Here is a 19,495-nt window from a genome sequence, read left to right as displayed (position 1 = left end):
CTTATGTAGGAAATACGTATATAACATACGTACTCATTAGCATATAGGGTTAATAACTATATCATATCTACATAAATTTAGAAATATGATATATCAATACATATTTTTATAGGTAAGTAGAACACACATTAAGTACAAGATGTAAGATGTGTATCATCCAAATGCCTGTATTTGGTGATAGGAACCTGTAGTTGAAGCTCCAGCAGTATAGCTGCTGAGAGATTTCATTTTGTTTTTAAAAAGGGTGAGGTTTTTGTGAACAGGTAAGAGACGGGTGGGATGACTGTTCACACACATCTCTATCTCCAGGTGTGTTCTGTACATAGAAATAGATATATAGATAGGTACATAATTAGATAGATAGGGAAAGAATAGAGATTTTGCTTTCACATCAACATTTTTCTGCTATTTGGAGAATTTATGGTGGAAAAAAGGCTATTTCTGCACTTCCTGCCTAAGGGCTGACCCACGCCACTCTTGCTGTAAGTTGCATGCAATGTATACAGAATTTGTACTTCACTTGCGGCAGGTGCGGCACATGTGGTTTCTGCAGTTTTCGCCACAAAATCTCCACTTACCAGTGTTTTTGTTGTGGCTGCATTTAATGCAATTGTCGAAGCCGCGTTTGCCGCATTTACTGCAAGTTAACTCCAAGCTTCATCTACATTGCATGGCACTTGCTGAAAGTGTGTTGTAGACCAGTTCTTTCGTGCCAAGTGTGGAAGTTGTATTGTTTTTAACATTACTTCTGCAAATATCAGAAACATGCAGATGTGAAAGAGGTTTGAGTATTAAGAAATAGGAATCAGTTAGTTAGGACCCATCAGTTCAAAGGCTACCGTGACGTGGTTGATGGGCATGCTTATATTAGCCCATCGGTGTACTATGAACGTTGATTTCTTAAATTTTACACTTCTGTAAAAATAAACACAAAAAATTTGGATACACAAAAAGGCTTTTATTTCTGTTGTACTTATTAGAATTATTTAAAATGAAGGCTTAGCTAAGCCCAAGAGATGATTAAAAACGTTTCATACCAACCCATCAGATGTAAAATTACTGTGAAAATACCTGATGGGCACACAAGTATGCGCCAGTATGGGTACTAAGAGCTTTTCCACATAATAATGAAATATTTTAAAATGTCATAGAACATACCAATATACATAGTTATTGATACATATTATTTATTATTTACATTATTGTTCTTAAGCAAAGAACCGTTGTTGTGGCATTTGCCACAACACGCAAAGTTGTTGTCTGATGTCTTTCATTCCTCCCCTCATAAGCATGTTCATGGATCCTGTGTAACTGTACCTTAAATAACAAGAATTGTCAAGAGCTGGTGAGTACAGCCATTTTTTGTTCTTTCTTACTATTATTTATTAATTGTATTATTCTTACATTTGAATAAATAAAGTATATATGGATTCTAGACTCCCGATTCTTTAGAATCGGGCTGCCATCTAGTAACTCAAATAACAATATAACTCTAATTCAAATTAGCCTGTTATGAAGCAACACCAATTGTGAATTAATTTCTCCTGCTGTTGTGCAAATGGAACAGACAACAGAAATGATACCCAATTAGCAAGACTACCCCTATTAGCAAGACTATTCCTCTGTTCTCATCCTTTTTGGATGATGTTTTTGTCACTTTTTGCATTTTGCTAGTGCTCTCACCCCTAGTGGTACTGTACGGTAGCATGAGGCAGTGTCTATTATCCACAGAAGTTACCCAGGTAGTGCAGCTCATCCAGAATGGCACATCAATGCGAGCTGTGGCAAGAAGGGTTTATGTATCTGTCAGCACAGTGTTTAGAGCATGGAGCAGATGCTTAGAGATTTGGAGGGGGCCGTAGAAGGCCAACAACCAGCGGCAGGACCGCTACCTCCTCTATTGTACAAGAAGGAGCCATGTTAGATCACTGCAATATGACCTCCAGCATGCCACTATCATACATACAGTTGTGGCCAAAAGTATTGACACCCCTGCAATTCTGTCAGATAATACTCAGTTTCTTCCTGAAAATGATTGCAAAAACAAATTATTTAATTAATTTGTCTTAAATGAAAAAAAAAAGTAATAATTGTCCTAAAGCCAAATTGGATATAATTCCACACCAAACATAAAAAAGGGGGTGGACAAAAGTATTGGCACTGTTCGAAAAATCATGTGATGCTTCTCTAATTTGTGTAATTAACAGCACCTGTAACTTACCTCTGGCAGCTAACAGGTGTTGGCAATAACTAAATCACACTTGCAGCCAGTTGACATGGATTAAAGTTGACTCAACCTCTGTCCTGTGTACTTGTGTGTACCACATTGAGCATAGAGAAAAGAAATAAGACCAAAGAACTGTCTGAGGACTTGAACAACTAAATTGTGAGGAAGCATGAGCAATCTCAAGGCTACAAGTCCATCTCCAAAGACCTGAATGTTCCTGGGTCTACCGTGCGCAGTGTCATCAAGAAGTTTAAAGCCCATGGCACTGTGGCTAACCTCCCTAGATGTGGGCGGAAAAGAAAAATTGACAAGAGATTTCAATGCAAGTTTGTGCGGATGTTGGATAAAGAACCTTGACTAACATCTAAACAAGTTCAATCTGCCCTGCAGTCCGAGGGTACAACAGTGTCAACCCGTACTATCCGTCGGCGTCTGAATGAAAAGTGACTGTATGGTAGGAGACCCAGGAAGACCCCACTTCTTACCCCGAGACATAAAAAGCCAGGCTGGAGTTTGCCAAAACTTACCTCAAAAAGCCTAAAACGTTTTGGAAGAATGTTCTCTGGTCAGATGAGACAAAAGTAGAGCTTTTTGGGCAAAGGCATCAACATAGAGTTTGCAGGAGAAAAAAAGAGGCATTCAAAGAAAAGAACATGATCCCTACAGTCAAACATGGTGGAGGTTCCCTGATGTTTTGGGGTTGCTTTGCTGCCACTGTGTCAGGGAGAGACTAGGTGAGCGAGAGCTAATAACCCGGGCTTCTGCAATTTCTCTAAGACTAGGGAAATCCTGACTGACCCTCTACCTGAAGTTTACACTGATGGTGTGCATGTTCAGGCCTCGAACCTCACCCTAACTCCTGAGCTCAGCCCTAGGCTGAAACCTCCATCCACCACCCAGTGAAGAGGTAATACTTAAATACCCACAGTTGGCACAGACAAGGATAAAGGAAAATATACACCACGCCGCAGACACTCAGGAATACACTATTAATGTGCAGGGCAAAATAAACACAAATATAGGAAGGAGAAAATACGACAAAGGAATGTACACTACCAGCAACGAATCTCCAACCACCAGCTCTCCACTCCAGACCGAGATAACAACGCAAGACAGAAGCTATAATCGGCGACGCCCAATGATCAGGAGAACTATTTAAAGGCCATGGAAATGGCCCAGCTTCCAATCCGAGGATCAGGTAAATTAACCCCGGAACAGCTAGACAAAATCTAGCAGATGCCAATGAGTAAATAGTGGTCAAAAGCAGAATTACCGCTGTCTGTCGGACGACCTGGTCTGAACAGTGTCCGACATGACACTCTGGCACTGGACTGCTTGACCGTGTGCATGGCTTTATGAAGTCTGAAGACTACCAACAAATTTTGCAGCATAATGTAGGGCCCAGTGTGAGAAAGCTGGGCCTCTCCCTCAGAGGTCTTGGGTCTTCCAGCAGGACAATGACCCAAAACACACTTCAAAAAGCACTAGAAAATGGTTTGAGAGAAAGCACTTCTAAGCACTTCTAAGGAGACTTCTAAGGTGGCCAGCAATGAGTCCAGACCTGAATCCCATAGAACACCCGTGGAGAGATCTAAAAATGTAAATTTGGAGAAGGCACCCTTCAAATATCAGGGACCTGGAGCAGTTTGCCAAAGAAGAATGGTCTGAAATTCCAGTACAGCATTGTAAGAAACTCATTGATGGCTACCGGAATCTGTTGGTCGCAGTTATTTTGGCTAAAGGTTGTGCAACCAAGTATTAGGCTGATGGTATCAATACTTCTGTCTGGCCCATTTTTGGAGTTTTGTGTGAAATGATCAATGTTTTGCTTTTTGCTTCATTCTCTTTTGTGTTTTTTTCATTTAAGACAAATTAAATGAAGATAATGCCAAATAATTTGTGATTGGAATCATTTTCAGGAAGAAACTGAGTATTATCTGACAGAATTGCAGGGGTGTCAATACTTTTGGCCACAACTGTATGTCTGCTTAAACTGTCAGAAACAGACTCTATGGGGGTGGTATGAGGGTCAGAAGTTCACAATTGGGTGTTGTGCTTACAACCCAGAGTCTGGAGACTCTGTGGAGAACATTTCTCTACCTACAACATCCTCCAGCATGACCGGTTTGGCAGTGTGTCAGTAATGGTGCAGGGGGGCATTTGTTTTGAGGGCCGCACAGCCCTCTATGTGCTAGCCAGAGGCACCCTGACTTCAATTAGATACCGGGATGAGATCCTTACACCCGTTGTGAGACCATATGCAGGTGCTTTGAATTGGTGAATTGAAATGGCCTGACCATTCCCCAGACCTGCCTATCTGGGACATCCTGTTTCATTTCATCCACCAACGCCATGTTGCACCACAGTCTGTGTCTTGCTTGTGTAGTTTATTGTACAAGTATTAAGTATTAAGCCAATAAATCACTCCACATCAGTTTTTTCATTTATTTATCAGCAAAGGTAAACCAGGCAACTGTGAGCTGATATCATCAGGCTGGGAAGGTCCCTGGTTATTGGGCCCTTTACAGCCTAAAAATACCAGCCCTATCTGACCAAGAAGTGGTGCATCACATTAGATGTTTTATTTCTGCCACTTTGCGTCTGATGTTCCGTTGCCCTGCTGCAGTGGCAATTGGGAAAATGGGGCTTGGATTAGATGTCAACTTTGATTTGTAAAAAATCACAGCTGGCATCAATCCAGATCAAGCCATGGGATTAGTAATGGAGAGGTGTCTATCAGACACCCCCTATTACTAACCCAGTAAGAAAACACATGCAAATAAATACTTTGTTTGAATAAACACTACCCCATAATTCCCTGGTTCACCAATTTATGGAAAAAAAACCCAAAAACCAAGCAGGTCTGACGTAGTCCACCAAATCTGACTTAGTCCAGAAATGGAAACCTGAAAATCATAAAAGGGCCCAATAACCAAGGACCTGAAAATATGAGCTCACACCTGTCAGCTTTACCTTTGCTAGTTATCAAAAATAGAGGAGACTCCATGTTTTTTTTTCATTTATTAGCTAAATACATGTACAGTAAACTACACATGCAAGGCACTAATTATGTCTCGCTGATTTTATTTATGTATCCCATATCTATCTATATCTTTGCACATCTTTAACACCTAAACATATGTAATCTCTGTTCTGCTTTCTATTCTGGTACATGTCACAGGGACGGCACGTGGATGACGCACACGTACACACAGATGCCACACATGTACCACAAATAATTCACACGGGCTATCAACTCTGACTTGTGAAGGGGGCCTAACAATGTGTTTTACTATATGGACGCAGGGTCATTGTTTCTGTAAAATTGAAGTAATTTTTTTTCCCCATAATTTTGGAAATAATAACGTCTATAGCAGGGGTGGGCAATTAATTTTCCTGAGGGGCCACGTGAGAGACTGTTAATTCTAGTCAATATTAATATTCAATCTATATATCTAAAACTCAAAATCTGTAGTAGCCCGCTCTATAGAAATCCACAGTTCTCGCCCAATTTGGGTGAAATTTGTCACGCCCCCTCTCCACCCACAGGAGCAGAATACTGCACATGTTGCATCTCGCTAGTGTCACCCCGTCATGAGATTGGTGCCCCTGAAGTTAGGCCCTATACATATAATAACAGAAACACATGGGCTACTTGCACAGTGAACAAGTCTGTAGGAACATGTTCACACACCACCAAGAAACTTGAAGACACAAAAGAGCACAGTAAAACAAAAAACACTCAGTTGCAAAAAAATCACAGTAATAAGCAAGTGCTAGTAAAGAGATGTAAAAAAACAGGGTATTTGGTTGATACATTTTTTGCAAAAAATGTATGCTTAGCTGCTCCACCAAACGTCAAGGTATACCCATATAGAGCAGTCCTAACTGATGTATTGCATACATCAGTTAGGACTGCTCTATATGGGTATACCTTGAAGTTTGGTGGAGCAGCTTAGCATACATTTTTTGCAAAAAACATACCCTGTTTTTTACATCTCTTTACTAGCACTTTGCTTATTACTGTGATTTTTTTGCAACAAAGTGTTTTTGGTTTTACTGTGCTCCTATACATATAATGGAGAAATGTGAAGTAAAAAGTAAAAGTGCTGAGGGGAAAATGACAGTTGTTGACTGACAGGGACGGATTATAGCAACAGCGCCAAAGAGTCGCTGCTAAAGGGGCTGCACCACCACACACAGCACACAGACATTTCATAAACACCATACAAACATCACACAGATAGTACACATACACCAACTCGCAAGCACAACACCACACAAATGCCACAACACACGACACAAACACCAGACCACCCTAGCACACAACACAAACACCACCCCACAAATACCACAACACCACCCCATAAATACCACATGCACACCACACACACGCGCAAGGACCACACGCATGCAAACACACTCAGATGGATGCACCCTACACACATGGATGAACATTAATGAGCAGCAATTTTGGTCAGGCGAAAAATGCCTCATAGTAAGATTGTCATTATTGCTTGCTATACAGGGAGCTTTCATCACTGAAGCTGCTGAGGTAAAGTGAAAGCTGAGCTCTGATTGGTTGTTATGGGCAACTAGACAAGTCTGCCTATGAGGCGGTTTTCATTACTGAGATGTGAGCTCCTTCAGGTATTACTGTGTGAGGGCTGCTCTGTATTTACTATTCATCCTATTACATCTCTTATCAGTGCCAGGTGAATACTAAATGATCATAATACTAAGGACTATTTTTTAAAATGCCACCCAAAAAAGACCATCTATTGGGCAAGTTAATCCAAAAGCTAAGAAAGCAAAATTGTGTCAAAGAGCTGAGACAAGTGAACAACGTGACTCACTGCTTGAAAAGAAACGGATGAGATAGGCTAAATGTAAGGCAGCTGAGACATCAAAGCAACAGAAATGTCGTCTTCACAAGAATCAGATAAGGCAGGGTGAAGCAAGGAATATTGAAGCATCTGAACAAAAGGATGATTTTTGTGAAAATGACCGCATACGACATATGCAACGTGTGCAAAGATGTAGGCAGGCTGAATTGAGTTTGGAAGCATTTCACTACAACCCAATTCAAGACTGTAGGTCACATCAGAAAGTCCTAATTAACAAAATGGACATAATGTGCAAACATTTTCAAGCAAAGAAGTTTAACTTGGAATTGCCTGGTATGTGCTGATCAAATGGCAAAGTCACTTTGCCACATTTAGATCTACCTCCTGAACCACTAATTTGATACATGTCAGGAACAACTCCCAAGTCCAAGCATTTTCTGCAAAATATTAGGAGATACAATTCATCTTTCCAGATGACATCCTTTGGTACAACAGCTGTACTCCAGGAAGCAGGATGTATGCCAATTTTAAAAGTCCAGGGCCAAATATGTCACAAAATCGGTTCAATGATTCCTGTAACAAATGAAGATCCAAAGTTTTTACAAATATATTTTTTGGACGACGAACAAATGCAAGTGGATAGTCGTTGTGAAGCTATACTTGAGACAAAAAAAAAGAGATTGTGTTGAATTTCCAAAGATTTTTCCATCAGCACAATCAGTAATCCTTTTCAAAATAGCCTTAGAAAGAATGCTAAGTGATGAATATCAAGTTGTAATAAGAGCAGACAAGAAAACCAGTTGGCGAGTATGAAAGGCAATTTAATTCTCCCACTGTTAACGAAGTAGCTATTGTAATGGTTGGATAGGACTTTCAAAGCAGAGATAAAATTATTCAGCGACAAAGCGACAATCTTCAATGTATTGCAGAAACACATAGATCACATGATGCTTTCCAATATCCGATAATATTTTGGAATGGCCAAGATGGCTATCACTCTAATCTAACACAGACTGATCCCAAGACTGCTAGGCCAACCAATAAAAAAAAAAAAACAGCTGTGGACTTTTATAACTACCAAATAATGATCAGATATGGGTCTTCTAACCACATTTTACAATGTAGGCAACTTGTTCATCAATTTATAGTTGATATGTATGCCAAGGTGGAAAGTGAGTGTCTTTTGTACATACGATTGAACCAACAAAAACTTAGAAAGGATGAATACAATAAGTGAAGGGATACTGTTGCTAATGATGGCAACGTGGCTGACATTGGTCGTATGTTTATTTTACTGACTACATTTACAGGAAGTCCCAGACATATGCATGTGTATGCTCAGGACGCCATGACATATGTTCGGATATATGGTCGTTCTGATTTGTTTATTACAGTTACATGTAATCCAACTTGGCCAGAGATAAGGGAAGAGCTTCTGAATGGTCAAGGGCCCCTCTGATCGACATAATGTAACAGCAAGGGTTTTTAAACAAAAACTGATCAAGCTCATGGACATAATTGCAAAGTGTTAAATTTTTGGTGAAATTCAGTGTTGGATGTATTCAAATGAATGGCAGAAAAAGGTCTTCCACATGCTCATTTACTGATATGGCTAAAGGATAAGATATGCCTTGATCAAATTGACAGTGTTATTTCTGCTGAGATTCCAAATCCAGAAGAGGACCCGGTACTTTTTGAAACTATTTCTGAAAATATGATCCATTGCCCATGTGGGTTCCTTACCCCAAGATTGCCATGTATGAAGGAAGGAAAATGTACTAAAAGTATCCTTGCAACTTGATTGTAGAAACACAAACAGGAGATGATGGTTATCTTCTTTACAGAAGACGGAAACCTGAACAGGCAGGATGAACTGCAACAGTCAGATTGAAAACGATTAAACAAAACACAGATATTGAAATAGATAATCAATGGGTTGTACCTTAATCTCCACTGCTTTAAAATATGTAAAATATGTTTTATGCACACATTAACATAGAATATTGTAACTCTGTTAGGTCAATTAAATACATTTGCAAATATGTTAACAAGGGCAGTGATATGGCAGTTTTCCAGCCAGAGAATCCAAAATGTATGCTGTATCAGATAGGAAGGTAAAAAAGTAGTATTGAAGCCGAGCGGCGATTGCTAAATATTCCCATCCATGAAAGACATCTGATTGTAGTTCATCTCAGTGTCCATCTTGAAAATGGACAAGTTTATTTTACTCCCAACAATGCAGGGGAAAGAGATGCTCTACCACCCAATACAACATTGACAGCTTTCTTTCTCCTATGTCAAGCAGATCTATTTGAAGGACTTTATTATATTCAGATGTTCCAAAATATTATACATGGAATAAATACAGAAAAGTATTTTGCAAGCGGAAACAAGGTGCAAGGGTCCAAGGATGGGACGGACGTTCCAGTGATGCTCTTGGACGTTTGTATACAGTGCATCCAAGCAACGCAGTGTTACTACCTCCGATTACTGCTTCACACTGTCTGTGTGCCAACTTCTTTCACATATTTGAAAATAGTTGATGGAGAGCTGTGTCAGACTTACAGGGAAGCATGCCAAAAGCGTGGCCTGATCGAAGACAATCAACACCTGGACATGACATTGCAGGAAGCATCTCGCACTCGCTTTCCACCTTAACTAAGATAAAACTTTGATATAATAATTACAACCTGCACACTTTCCAATCTCTGTGCGTTTTGGGACAAATACAAAAATATCTCAGTGAATATATTCTTAGAGTGCAAAGGAGAGTTAATCCAGACTTAGACTTAAATTTCACTGCTGACATACTGTATTCAACCAAGCCCTCTTGATGTTAGAATAAAGGTGCATATCTATCAATAGTGAAACTCTAATAGAATTAGGTTTACCAGCACCGAATCGACCAGACTTTGATATTATCAACAGAGATATTCTGCAAGAAAAAAGCTATAATTTGGAAAAATGTAAAGAATTTGTCACATAAAATAAGCCTCTTTTGGTTGATGACCAAAGATCGGCCTATATGGCAATTATGGCTCAGATTTCCAGTGGAAAAGGGGAACTATTTATCTTAGATGCATCAGGAGGTACTGGTAAAACATTTTTAACTAATTTGCTGCTTGCAGAAATTCGCTAAAACAATGATATTGCCTTGGCTGTTGCATCATCTGGGATTGCGGCCACTCTCTTAAATGGAGGGGGCATGGCTCATTCAGCACTAGGATTGCCCTTTAATCCAGCGCTGTCAGAAACTCCTGTCTGTAATATCACTAAGGGCTCTGGGAAAGCTAAGGTATTACAAACTGGCAAAGTAATTGGGATGAATGTACCATGGCGCACAAGGAAGCAGTCGAGGCCCTTGATCACACCTTGAAAGATCTGCAGGGAACTGATTGTTTAATGGGGGAATTGTTGTAATTTTTGCAATTCACTTCTGCCAGACATTACCTGTTCTTAAGGGAGCAACACCAGCGGATGAGCTGAATGCCTGTCTAAAATCTTCTCGTTTGTGGATACATGTTCAGAAGCAAACTCTTACTACTGATATAGGAGTTCATTTGATGGGAAATACAACTGCGGACAAATTTACACACCAGCTACTATACCTTGGAAATGACAGGTTCCTTACTGATTCCATTACTGATCTCATTTCCTTTCCAGGAGATTTTTGTGAAATTACATCTTCGCTAATGGAACTTATTGACCAAATTTTCCCTGATATTTGTAACAATTTTAACAACCATCAGTGGCTTTGTGAATGTACAATCCTAGCTCCTAAAATTTATAGTGTCAGCTCCAAAAATCTACTAATTCAGGGAAGGCTGCCTGGTCTAGCGACCTCATACATGTCCATTGATTCAGTCATGGAGAGTGAACAAACCGTAATGTATCCATTGGAGTTCCTGAATTCTTTTGAGCCTCCTGGAATGCCACTGCATAAGCTCACTTTAAAAATAGGAGTCACAATAATTTTGGTTCGGAAACTTGACCCACCAAAAATGTGTATCAACACAAGATTGTGCATTAAGAGTCTCATGCCCAATGTTATTGAAGCCACTATTCTTATGGGAAACTCTACGGGAGCAAATGTTTTAATTTGGCGTATTATTTTGCTACCAAGTGACATGCCCTTTTAAGCCAATTTTAAGTGTTTGCAGTTCCCAATCCAACTTGCATTTGCTATGACTAAACAGCACAAGGTCAATCACTTAAAGTAGTCAGTATTAATTTGGAGAGCCCGTGTTTTTCACATGGACAGTTGTGCGTTGCTTGCTCTAGAGTTGTTAACCCCCCAAAATCTTTTCATATATGCACCTGAAGGTAAAACCAGAAACCTTGGTTACCAAAAAGCACTACAATAGATAGTAGTTTAACCCCTTCAAGAAGCGGCCCTTTTTCGTTTTTGCGTTTTCGTTTTTCGCTCCCCTCCTTCCCAGAGCCATAACTTTTTTTATTTTTTTATCAATATGGTCATGTGAGGGCTTATTTTTTGTGGGACGAGTTGTACTTTTGAACGACACCATTGGTTTTACCATGTCTTGTACTAGAAAACAGGAAAAAAATTCCAAGTGTGGTGAAATTGCAAAACAAGTGCAAGCCCACACTTGTTTTTTTGTTTGGCTTTTTTGCTAGGTTCACTAAATGCTAAAACTGACCTGATATTATGATTCTCCAGGGCATTACGAGTTCATAGACACCTAACATGTCTAGGTTATTTTTTATCTAAGTGGCGAAAAAAAATCAAAACTTTGCTAAAAAATGCGCCATTTTCCGATACTCGTAGCGTCTCCATTTTCCGTGATCTGTGGTCGGGTGAGGGCTTATTTTTTGCGTGCCGAGCTGACGTTTTTAATGATATGACTTTTGTGCAGATACATTTTTTTAATTGCCCGTTATTGCATTTTAATGCAATGTTGCGGCGACCAAAAAAACGTAATTCTGGTGTTTCAAATTTTGTTCTCGCTACGCTGTTTAGCGATCAGGTTAATGCTTTTTTTAATTGATAGATCGGGCGATTCTGAACGCGGCGATAACAAATATGTGTAGGTTTGATTTTTTTTAATTGTTTTATTTTGGATGGGGTGAAAGGGGGGTGATTTAAACTTTTATATTTTTTTTATTTTTTTCATATTTTTAAAAACATTTTTTTTTTTTTTTTTAACTTTTGCCATGCTTCAATAGCCTCCATGGGAGGCTAGAAGCTGGCACCACTCGATCGGCTCAGCTACATAGCAGCGATCATCAGATCGCTACTATTTAGCTGAAATGCAGGCTTGTTATGAGCGCCAACCACAGGGTGGCGCTCACAGCAATCCGGCATCAGCAACCATAGAGGTCTCAAGGACCTCTATGGTTAGCATCCTGACGCATCACCAACCTCCGATCATGTGTCTGCAATGTGCTCATCTCCGGCCGTGCGGCCGGAAGCGGTAGTTAGGCTACTTTCACATTAGCGTCGTGCACTGCACGTCACAATGCGACGTTGCGGCACACCGACACATACTGTGGAAGCGCTGCACAACGGGGGCAGCGGATGCTGTTTTTCAACGCATCCGCTGCCCCATTGTGAGGTGCGGGGAGGAGGGGGCGGAGTTTCGGCTGCGCATGCGCGGTCGGAAATGCTGGACACGACGCAACAAAAAACGTTACATGCAACGTTTTTTGGTGGCGATGGTCCGACGCAAACGTCGCACGACGGTTGCGATGTGTGGCAATGTGTCGCACTGCGTCGCTAATGCAAGTCAATGGAGAAAAAACGCATCCTGCAAGCACTTTTTTCAGGATGCATTTTTTCTACAAAACGACGCATAGCGACGTTCAGTGCACGACACTAGTGTGAAAGTAGCCTTAAATGCCGCTGTCAGCATTTGACAGCAGCATTTAACAGGTTAATAGTGGCGGGTGAATTGCTATTTCACCCGCCGCTATTGCACGCACATGTCAGCTGTACAAAACAGCTGACATGTCGTGACTTTGATGTGGGCTCTCCGCCGGAGCCCACATCAAAGCGGGAGACACGACATGTGCAGTACTAGTACTGCGCATGTCGTGAAGGGGTTAACTGTAAGGCTATGTGCACATGTTGCGGATTGGGGTGCAGAATTTTCCACACAAAATCTGCATCTCCTGGCAGAAAATGCATGTGCAGATTTGCTGCGGATGTTGTGCGTTTTTGTTGCGGAATTGATGTGGATTTTGTGCAGATTTTCTGCGTTTTTTACTCCTATAAATTTCTATTATGGAAGGGGTCAGAAACACTGCAGTTCCGCACAAAAGAAGGAGCATGCTACTTCTTTTGATCCGCAGCGTATTTCATGCTGATTTTTCTGCACTATTAGCACATTTTTTTCTATTTATTTACACTGTACTGTAAGTCACTTTGCGGAACTGCAGCGTTTCTGCGTAGAAAAATCCGCTGCATATCTGCACTAAATCTGCATTGTGTGCACACAGCATAAGGCTATGTGCACACGTCAGGATTCCTTTCAGAAATTTCCTGAACAAAACCGGACATTTTCTGCAAGAAATCCGCATGCGGTTTTAGTGCGTTTTTTTTTCGCTGATTTTTTGCATTTTTTTCAAGAGGTTCCCAATGCAATAATACAGTGGGAAATCTGCAAAAAATCTGCAAAATTAATGAACATGCTGCGTTTTTTACCACGATGTGTTTTTTTTTTCCGCAGAAAAAATGCAACATATGCCCAAAAATTGTGGAATGCATTATAAATGATGGGATGCATATGTATGAGTTTTTATCGTGTTTTTATAACGAAAAAACACAAAAAAACTCAAAAACGCGCACACAGCCTAAACCAATTTTACTCTATTGTCTGTGAACTACTTATATATTACACTGGAGGGAGGGTGAAGGATTGCACTATGTTGTTAAGTGGGTGTAAATATGTTTTATATGTTTGTGTAAGGTGCATAAATTTTCATTTTTGATAAAACAAAAATAGTTGTAATAGTTTATACTACATAATATATATTGGATATGTAAAATCAATAAAAATGTTGAAATAAAAAAAAAAAAAGTTGTTCACATCAATGTTATGACAAATTAGTAAAATGCCAAAATAATAAAAATTTAATGTGGAAAAAAAAATTACTGTAGCACTCTGAAAATGTCAATTTCAGGGTGACACTGAAAATTTTACTTTAGCTACCATAACCAACAATTTAACCTATTTTCCGCGAGCAAAGCCGTGGATATTCACATCCCTTCCCACCTGCTCCCCAACCTCACTAACATGCCCATTCCAGCCCTAACCCATCTCTTCAACCTTTCACTATCTTCTGGTACTTTCCCGTCTGCCTTCAAACATGCCACCATCACACTCATCCTCAAAAAAACTAACCTTGACCCAACTGCTATGCCCAGCTATTGCCCTATATCACTGCTCCCGTTTGCTTCCAAACTCCTTGAGCAGCATATCCATGCTCATCTTTCCTCCCACCTCACATCTCTCTCCTTGACAACCTCCAATCTGGCTTCCGCCCCCATCACTCCACCGAAACTGCCCTGACCAAAACTACTAATGACTTACTCACAACCAAAGCTAACAGACAATTCTCCATCCTCCTGCTTCTCGAACTGTCCCCTGCCTTCGACACAGTCGACCACTGCCTACTGCTACAGATTCTTTCTTCCCTTGGTATCATAGACCTTGCCCTAACCTAGATTGCCTCATACCTTTCCGACCGCATATTTAGCGTTTACCACACTACCTCCTCATTCCACCTTTTGTGTTGGAGTCCCTCAAGGCTCTGTCCTTTTCCATCTATACGCTTGGCCTAGGACAACTTTTAAAGTCCCATGGCTTTCCAGTACCACCTGTATGCGGACGACACTCAGATCTACCTCTCTGGCCCAGATGTCACCTCTCTGCTGTCTAGAATCCCGGAGTGTCTATCAGCCATATCCTCCTTCTTCACCTCTTGCTTCCTAAAACTCAATGTAGACAAAACCGAACTCATCATCCTTCCTCCATCTCGCGTATCTCCCCTACCCGACCAATCTATTATGGTAAACGGCATCACACTCTCTCTCGCACCTGAAATCCGCTGCCTCTAAGTAACTCTCGACTCTGCCCTGTCCTTCAAACCACACGTCCAAACTCTTGCCACCTCCTGTCGCCTCCAACTCAAAAATATTTCCATAATCCGTCCCTTCCTCAGCACACAATCTACTAAAACTCTTGTGCATGCCCTCATAATCTCCCGCCATGATTACTGCAACACCCTCCTCTGTGGCCTCCCTGCTAACTCTCTTGCACCTCTCCAGTCTTTCCTCAACTCTGCTGCCCGACTAATCCACCTCTCTCCTCGCTACTCCCCTGTTTCTCCCCTCTGCAAATCCTTCCACTGGCTCCCAATTCCCCAATGAATCCAGTTCAAACTACTAACACTGACCTACAATGCCATCCACGACCTGTCCCCTCCCTATATCTCTGAACTAATCTCTCAATACCTTCCCTCACTTAATCTTCAATCCTCCCAAGACCTCCTAATCTCCTCCACACTTATTCGTTCTTCACACAACCGCCTCCAAGATTTCTCCCGAATATCCACCATCCTCTGGAAATCCACGCTTCAACACGTCCGATTATCCACCACCCTTGGATCCTTTAGATAGAACCTGAAAACCCATGTCTTCAGGAAAGCTTACAGCCTGCAATAACCATTCTGCCGCCTCACCACCACCAGAGCTGCTGCACCCCAACCTTCTGGCTCTTCCCTATAATCCCTTAGAATGTAAGTCTGCAAGGACAGGGTCCTCTCCCCTCTGTACCAGTCTGTCATCGTAAATTTGTTTACTGTAAACAATATCTATAACTTTGTATGTAACCCCTTCTTATGTACAGCACCATGGAATTAATGGTGCTATATAAATAAATAATAGTATAATTATTATATTATTGATCATTATATTTTTATTGTATTACTTAATTTTGAGCATAATTAAGTATGCTGACATCCCCTTATATATCATTTGAACCCGAGTACAGCCCCTTCTGTATATCATGAGCCCCCCAACAGCCCCTTATATACTGTGAGAGCCCCTCACAGCCTCCCCCATATGCAGCATGAACCCCACACAACCTCCCCATATGCAGCATAAGCCCACACTGCCTCCCCATATGCGGCATAAGCCCCACATTGCCTCCCTCATATGCAGCATGAACTCCACACAGCCTCCCCATATACAGCATGAGCCCCACACAACCTCCCCTTATTCGGCATGAGCCTCACACATCCTCCCCCATATGCGACATGAGCCTCACACAGCCTCTCCACAATATGCAGCATGAGCCCCACACAGCCTCCCTATACATAGCATGAGCCCCAGAGCCTCCCCATATTCAGCATGAGCCTCACACAGCCTCCCTATATATATATAGCATGAGCCCCACACAGCCCCCCTATATACAACATGAGCCCCACACAGGCTCCCCCATATGCGGCATGAATTCTGCTCAATATTAATAGTCAATATATTATAATTATATTGTTATTGATAATTATATTAATATTAACTATATTGCTTAATATTGAGTAGAATTAAGTGTTGCTAACATCCCTTTCTGTATATTGTATCAGCCCCACATATACTGTAAGAGCTCCCACACAGCCTCCCCATATGCAGCATGAGCCCCACACAACCTCCCTATCTACAGCACGAGACCCCCATAACCTCCCCATATACTGCATGTTACCTCCTTAGCCTCCCTATGTGCAGCATGTCTCCCCGATAGCTTCCCCATGTGCTGCAAGGCACCTCCATAGCCTCTTCATATCCCCCAAACATCCCATACACATGAAAAATAAAAGACCATCACATACTCACCTTGGTCCTTTTCCCCGGCTTTCTGCTTCTGTTCATGTCTCTGGTGCACTGACTCTCCGCAGTACACAGCTGACTCTATGAAATTATGTCATAGCATCAGCTGTTTCACACGCTAATTGGTGGAGGAAGCGGATGGAGGCCCCTCCTCCACCAAAGAAGTCAGCACAGATGGAGACAGCGAGTGGGCGGGCACAGGGCAGCCCGTGGACCCCTGGTTTCCAGACCCACGACTGTCTCGGTCCGCGAGCCACACTTCGCCCAGGTCTGGTCTATATCATTGAAGATGTGATGATGTTATGGCTGGAACCTATATTTTTCTGTCTTGTCAACATGACAGTAATGCAAAACCTGTGGATTCTTCATGCACTAATGTATCTGTGATCTGTTTCACAATGACTCTAAATATATCACCATAGTCAAAACTCATGTGTTATGTTTGTGTGCCTTTTATATTTTAACAAAAATCTGTGGTAAAAACCATCATGTATTATCACAATATTATTCCTCCCTGTCCAGAGCCTACAGGTATGTACATACCGTATATAATCGAGTATAAGCCGAGATTTTCAGCCCATTTTTTTAGGTTGAAAGTACCCCTCTCTGCTTATACTTGAGTCGTTGTCCCAGGGGGTCGGCGGGGGAGGGGGAGCGGCGGCTGACACATCATACTCACCTGCTCCCAGCACATCTCTGCATGTCCCTGCTTCTCCAGCGCCCACAGCTCCTCCTGTGTTCAGCGGTCACGTCGTACCACTCATTAAAGTATTTATTACTTTAATGAGCGGTACGATGTGACCGCTGAACATAGGAAGAAGCTGTTGGCGCCCGGAGACCATCTGTCAGTGAGAGTCTGCCAGGGACCGCGCCGGGAGCAGGTGAGTATAACGGGGGAACGTGACCATTCTGATATTCACCTGTCCCCGTTCCACCGCTGCGTGCCACTCCGTCTTCCACGTTCTCTGCCTGTGACTTTCAGGTCAGAGGGCGCGATGACGTGTTTAGTGTGCGCGTCGCCCTCTGCCTGAACAGACACTGCAGAGGATTCGGAAGACTGAGCGGTGCGCAGCACTGGAAAGGGGAAAGGTGAATATAGCAGGTGCCGGTGTACCCTCCTGCTCAGGACAAGAGGTGAGTATGTATTTTATTTATTTTTTTAAATCACAGCAGCAGCCTATGGGGCAAATGTTTCTATGGAGCATCTTATGGGGCCATCAACCTTTATGCAGGATTGTGTGGGGCACATTTTCTATGGTGCATCTTATGGGGCCATAATCAACCTATGCAGGAATGTATGGGGCACATTGTCTATGGAGCATCTTATGGGGCCATCAACCTTTATGCAGGATTGTATGGGGCACATTTTCTATGGAGCATCTTATGAGGCCATAATCAACCTTTATGCAGGATTGTATGGGGCACATTTTCTATGGAGCATCTTATGGGGCCATCAACCTTCATGGAGCATTATATGGGGCATATTTTGTATGGAGCATCTTATGGGGCCCATCATGAACTGTATGGAGCATTATATGGGGCTCCTGATTCATTATGGATATTCAAAAACACTTAACCTACTGATGGCTCAATTAATTTTACTTTTATTGGTAACTATTTTTATTTTTGAAATTTACCAGTAGCTGCTGCATTTCCCACCCTAGGCTTATACTCGAGACATTAAGTTTTTCCAGTTTTTTGTGGCAAAATTAGGGGTCTCGGCTTATACTCGGGTTGGCTTATACTCGAGTATATGCAGTATGTACCCATGTGTGCAAAAGGTTATATTCTTTTTTGCCATTAATGTAATATAATTATTAAAAATATTTGAGCAATTTTTTTTTTCAGTGATTAATTTAGAAGAAAATTATATTTTATATTTTTGCATTCTAGTTGTGGACCTGGATGGAGGACTTGCAAAAGGAACTTCTGGATGATGTCTATGCCGAGTCAGTTGAAGCTGTTCAAGACTTAATAAAGCGATTTGGACAGCAACAACAAAAATCTCTCCAGTTTACAGTGAATATAATTAAAGAAGGTGAAGATCTTATCCAACAGTTAAGGTAATTGGCATACATTTGTTTTATAGTGTTTTTACAGATGCACTAAGAAATATTTTACTTTATATGAGTTTTAGGAATAAAAAATGTAGTTTTTTTTACAAACCTATTTAAACTAATTTAAGCAAGTCTGCTACAATTGGAATTTTTGATTTTGAGGATAATGCCAAAAAAGATCTTTTTTTACCCATGTATTTCCCCCTTTTGTTTTTTATGGTGGGATAATGACTTTTCCAAAATTTCCAGTTTCTTCTTTGAAAGTTAGATTATCTTTCAGTGTTAAAGTTTTTCTACATGACTAATATTCAGCTCAATGAAAAGGTAGGCTACACCTTTATTTGCACAGGGTACCAAAAAAAGTGAAACAAAAAACCTGAAGCAGTGAAATGTAGTAGAAGTTGGTGTGCATGCTGTGTGTAAACGAACGTTCACACTAGCCACTAAAGAGGCAAAACTCGAAACAAAAACGTAACACATACCCTTCAGTAAATTAATAAGTGTTTGAATGGACAGTAGC

General features: G+C 41.2%; 1 protein-coding gene across 1 annotated transcript in view; it reads left to right on the top strand.

Annotated features, from left to right (window-relative positions):
* The window catches only part of TRIO (trio Rho guanine nucleotide exchange factor), a 3,555,343-nt gene that overhangs the window by 725,252 nt on the left and 2,810,596 nt on the right, over positions 1–19,495 (top strand). The window contains 1 exon segment of the mRNA XM_077269474.1: positions 18,812–18,981. Coding sequence (XP_077125589.1) covers positions 18,812–18,981 — 170 coding nt within the window.

Source organism: Ranitomeya variabilis, chromosome 6 (assembly GCF_051348905.1).
Source record: "Ranitomeya variabilis isolate aRanVar5 chromosome 6, aRanVar5.hap1, whole genome shotgun sequence".
NCBI classification, from domain to species: domain Eukaryota; kingdom Metazoa; phylum Chordata; class Amphibia; order Anura; family Dendrobatidae; genus Ranitomeya; species Ranitomeya variabilis.
Note: the sequence above shows the minus strand (reverse complement) of the source record. Positions and strands in the feature narration are given on the sequence as shown.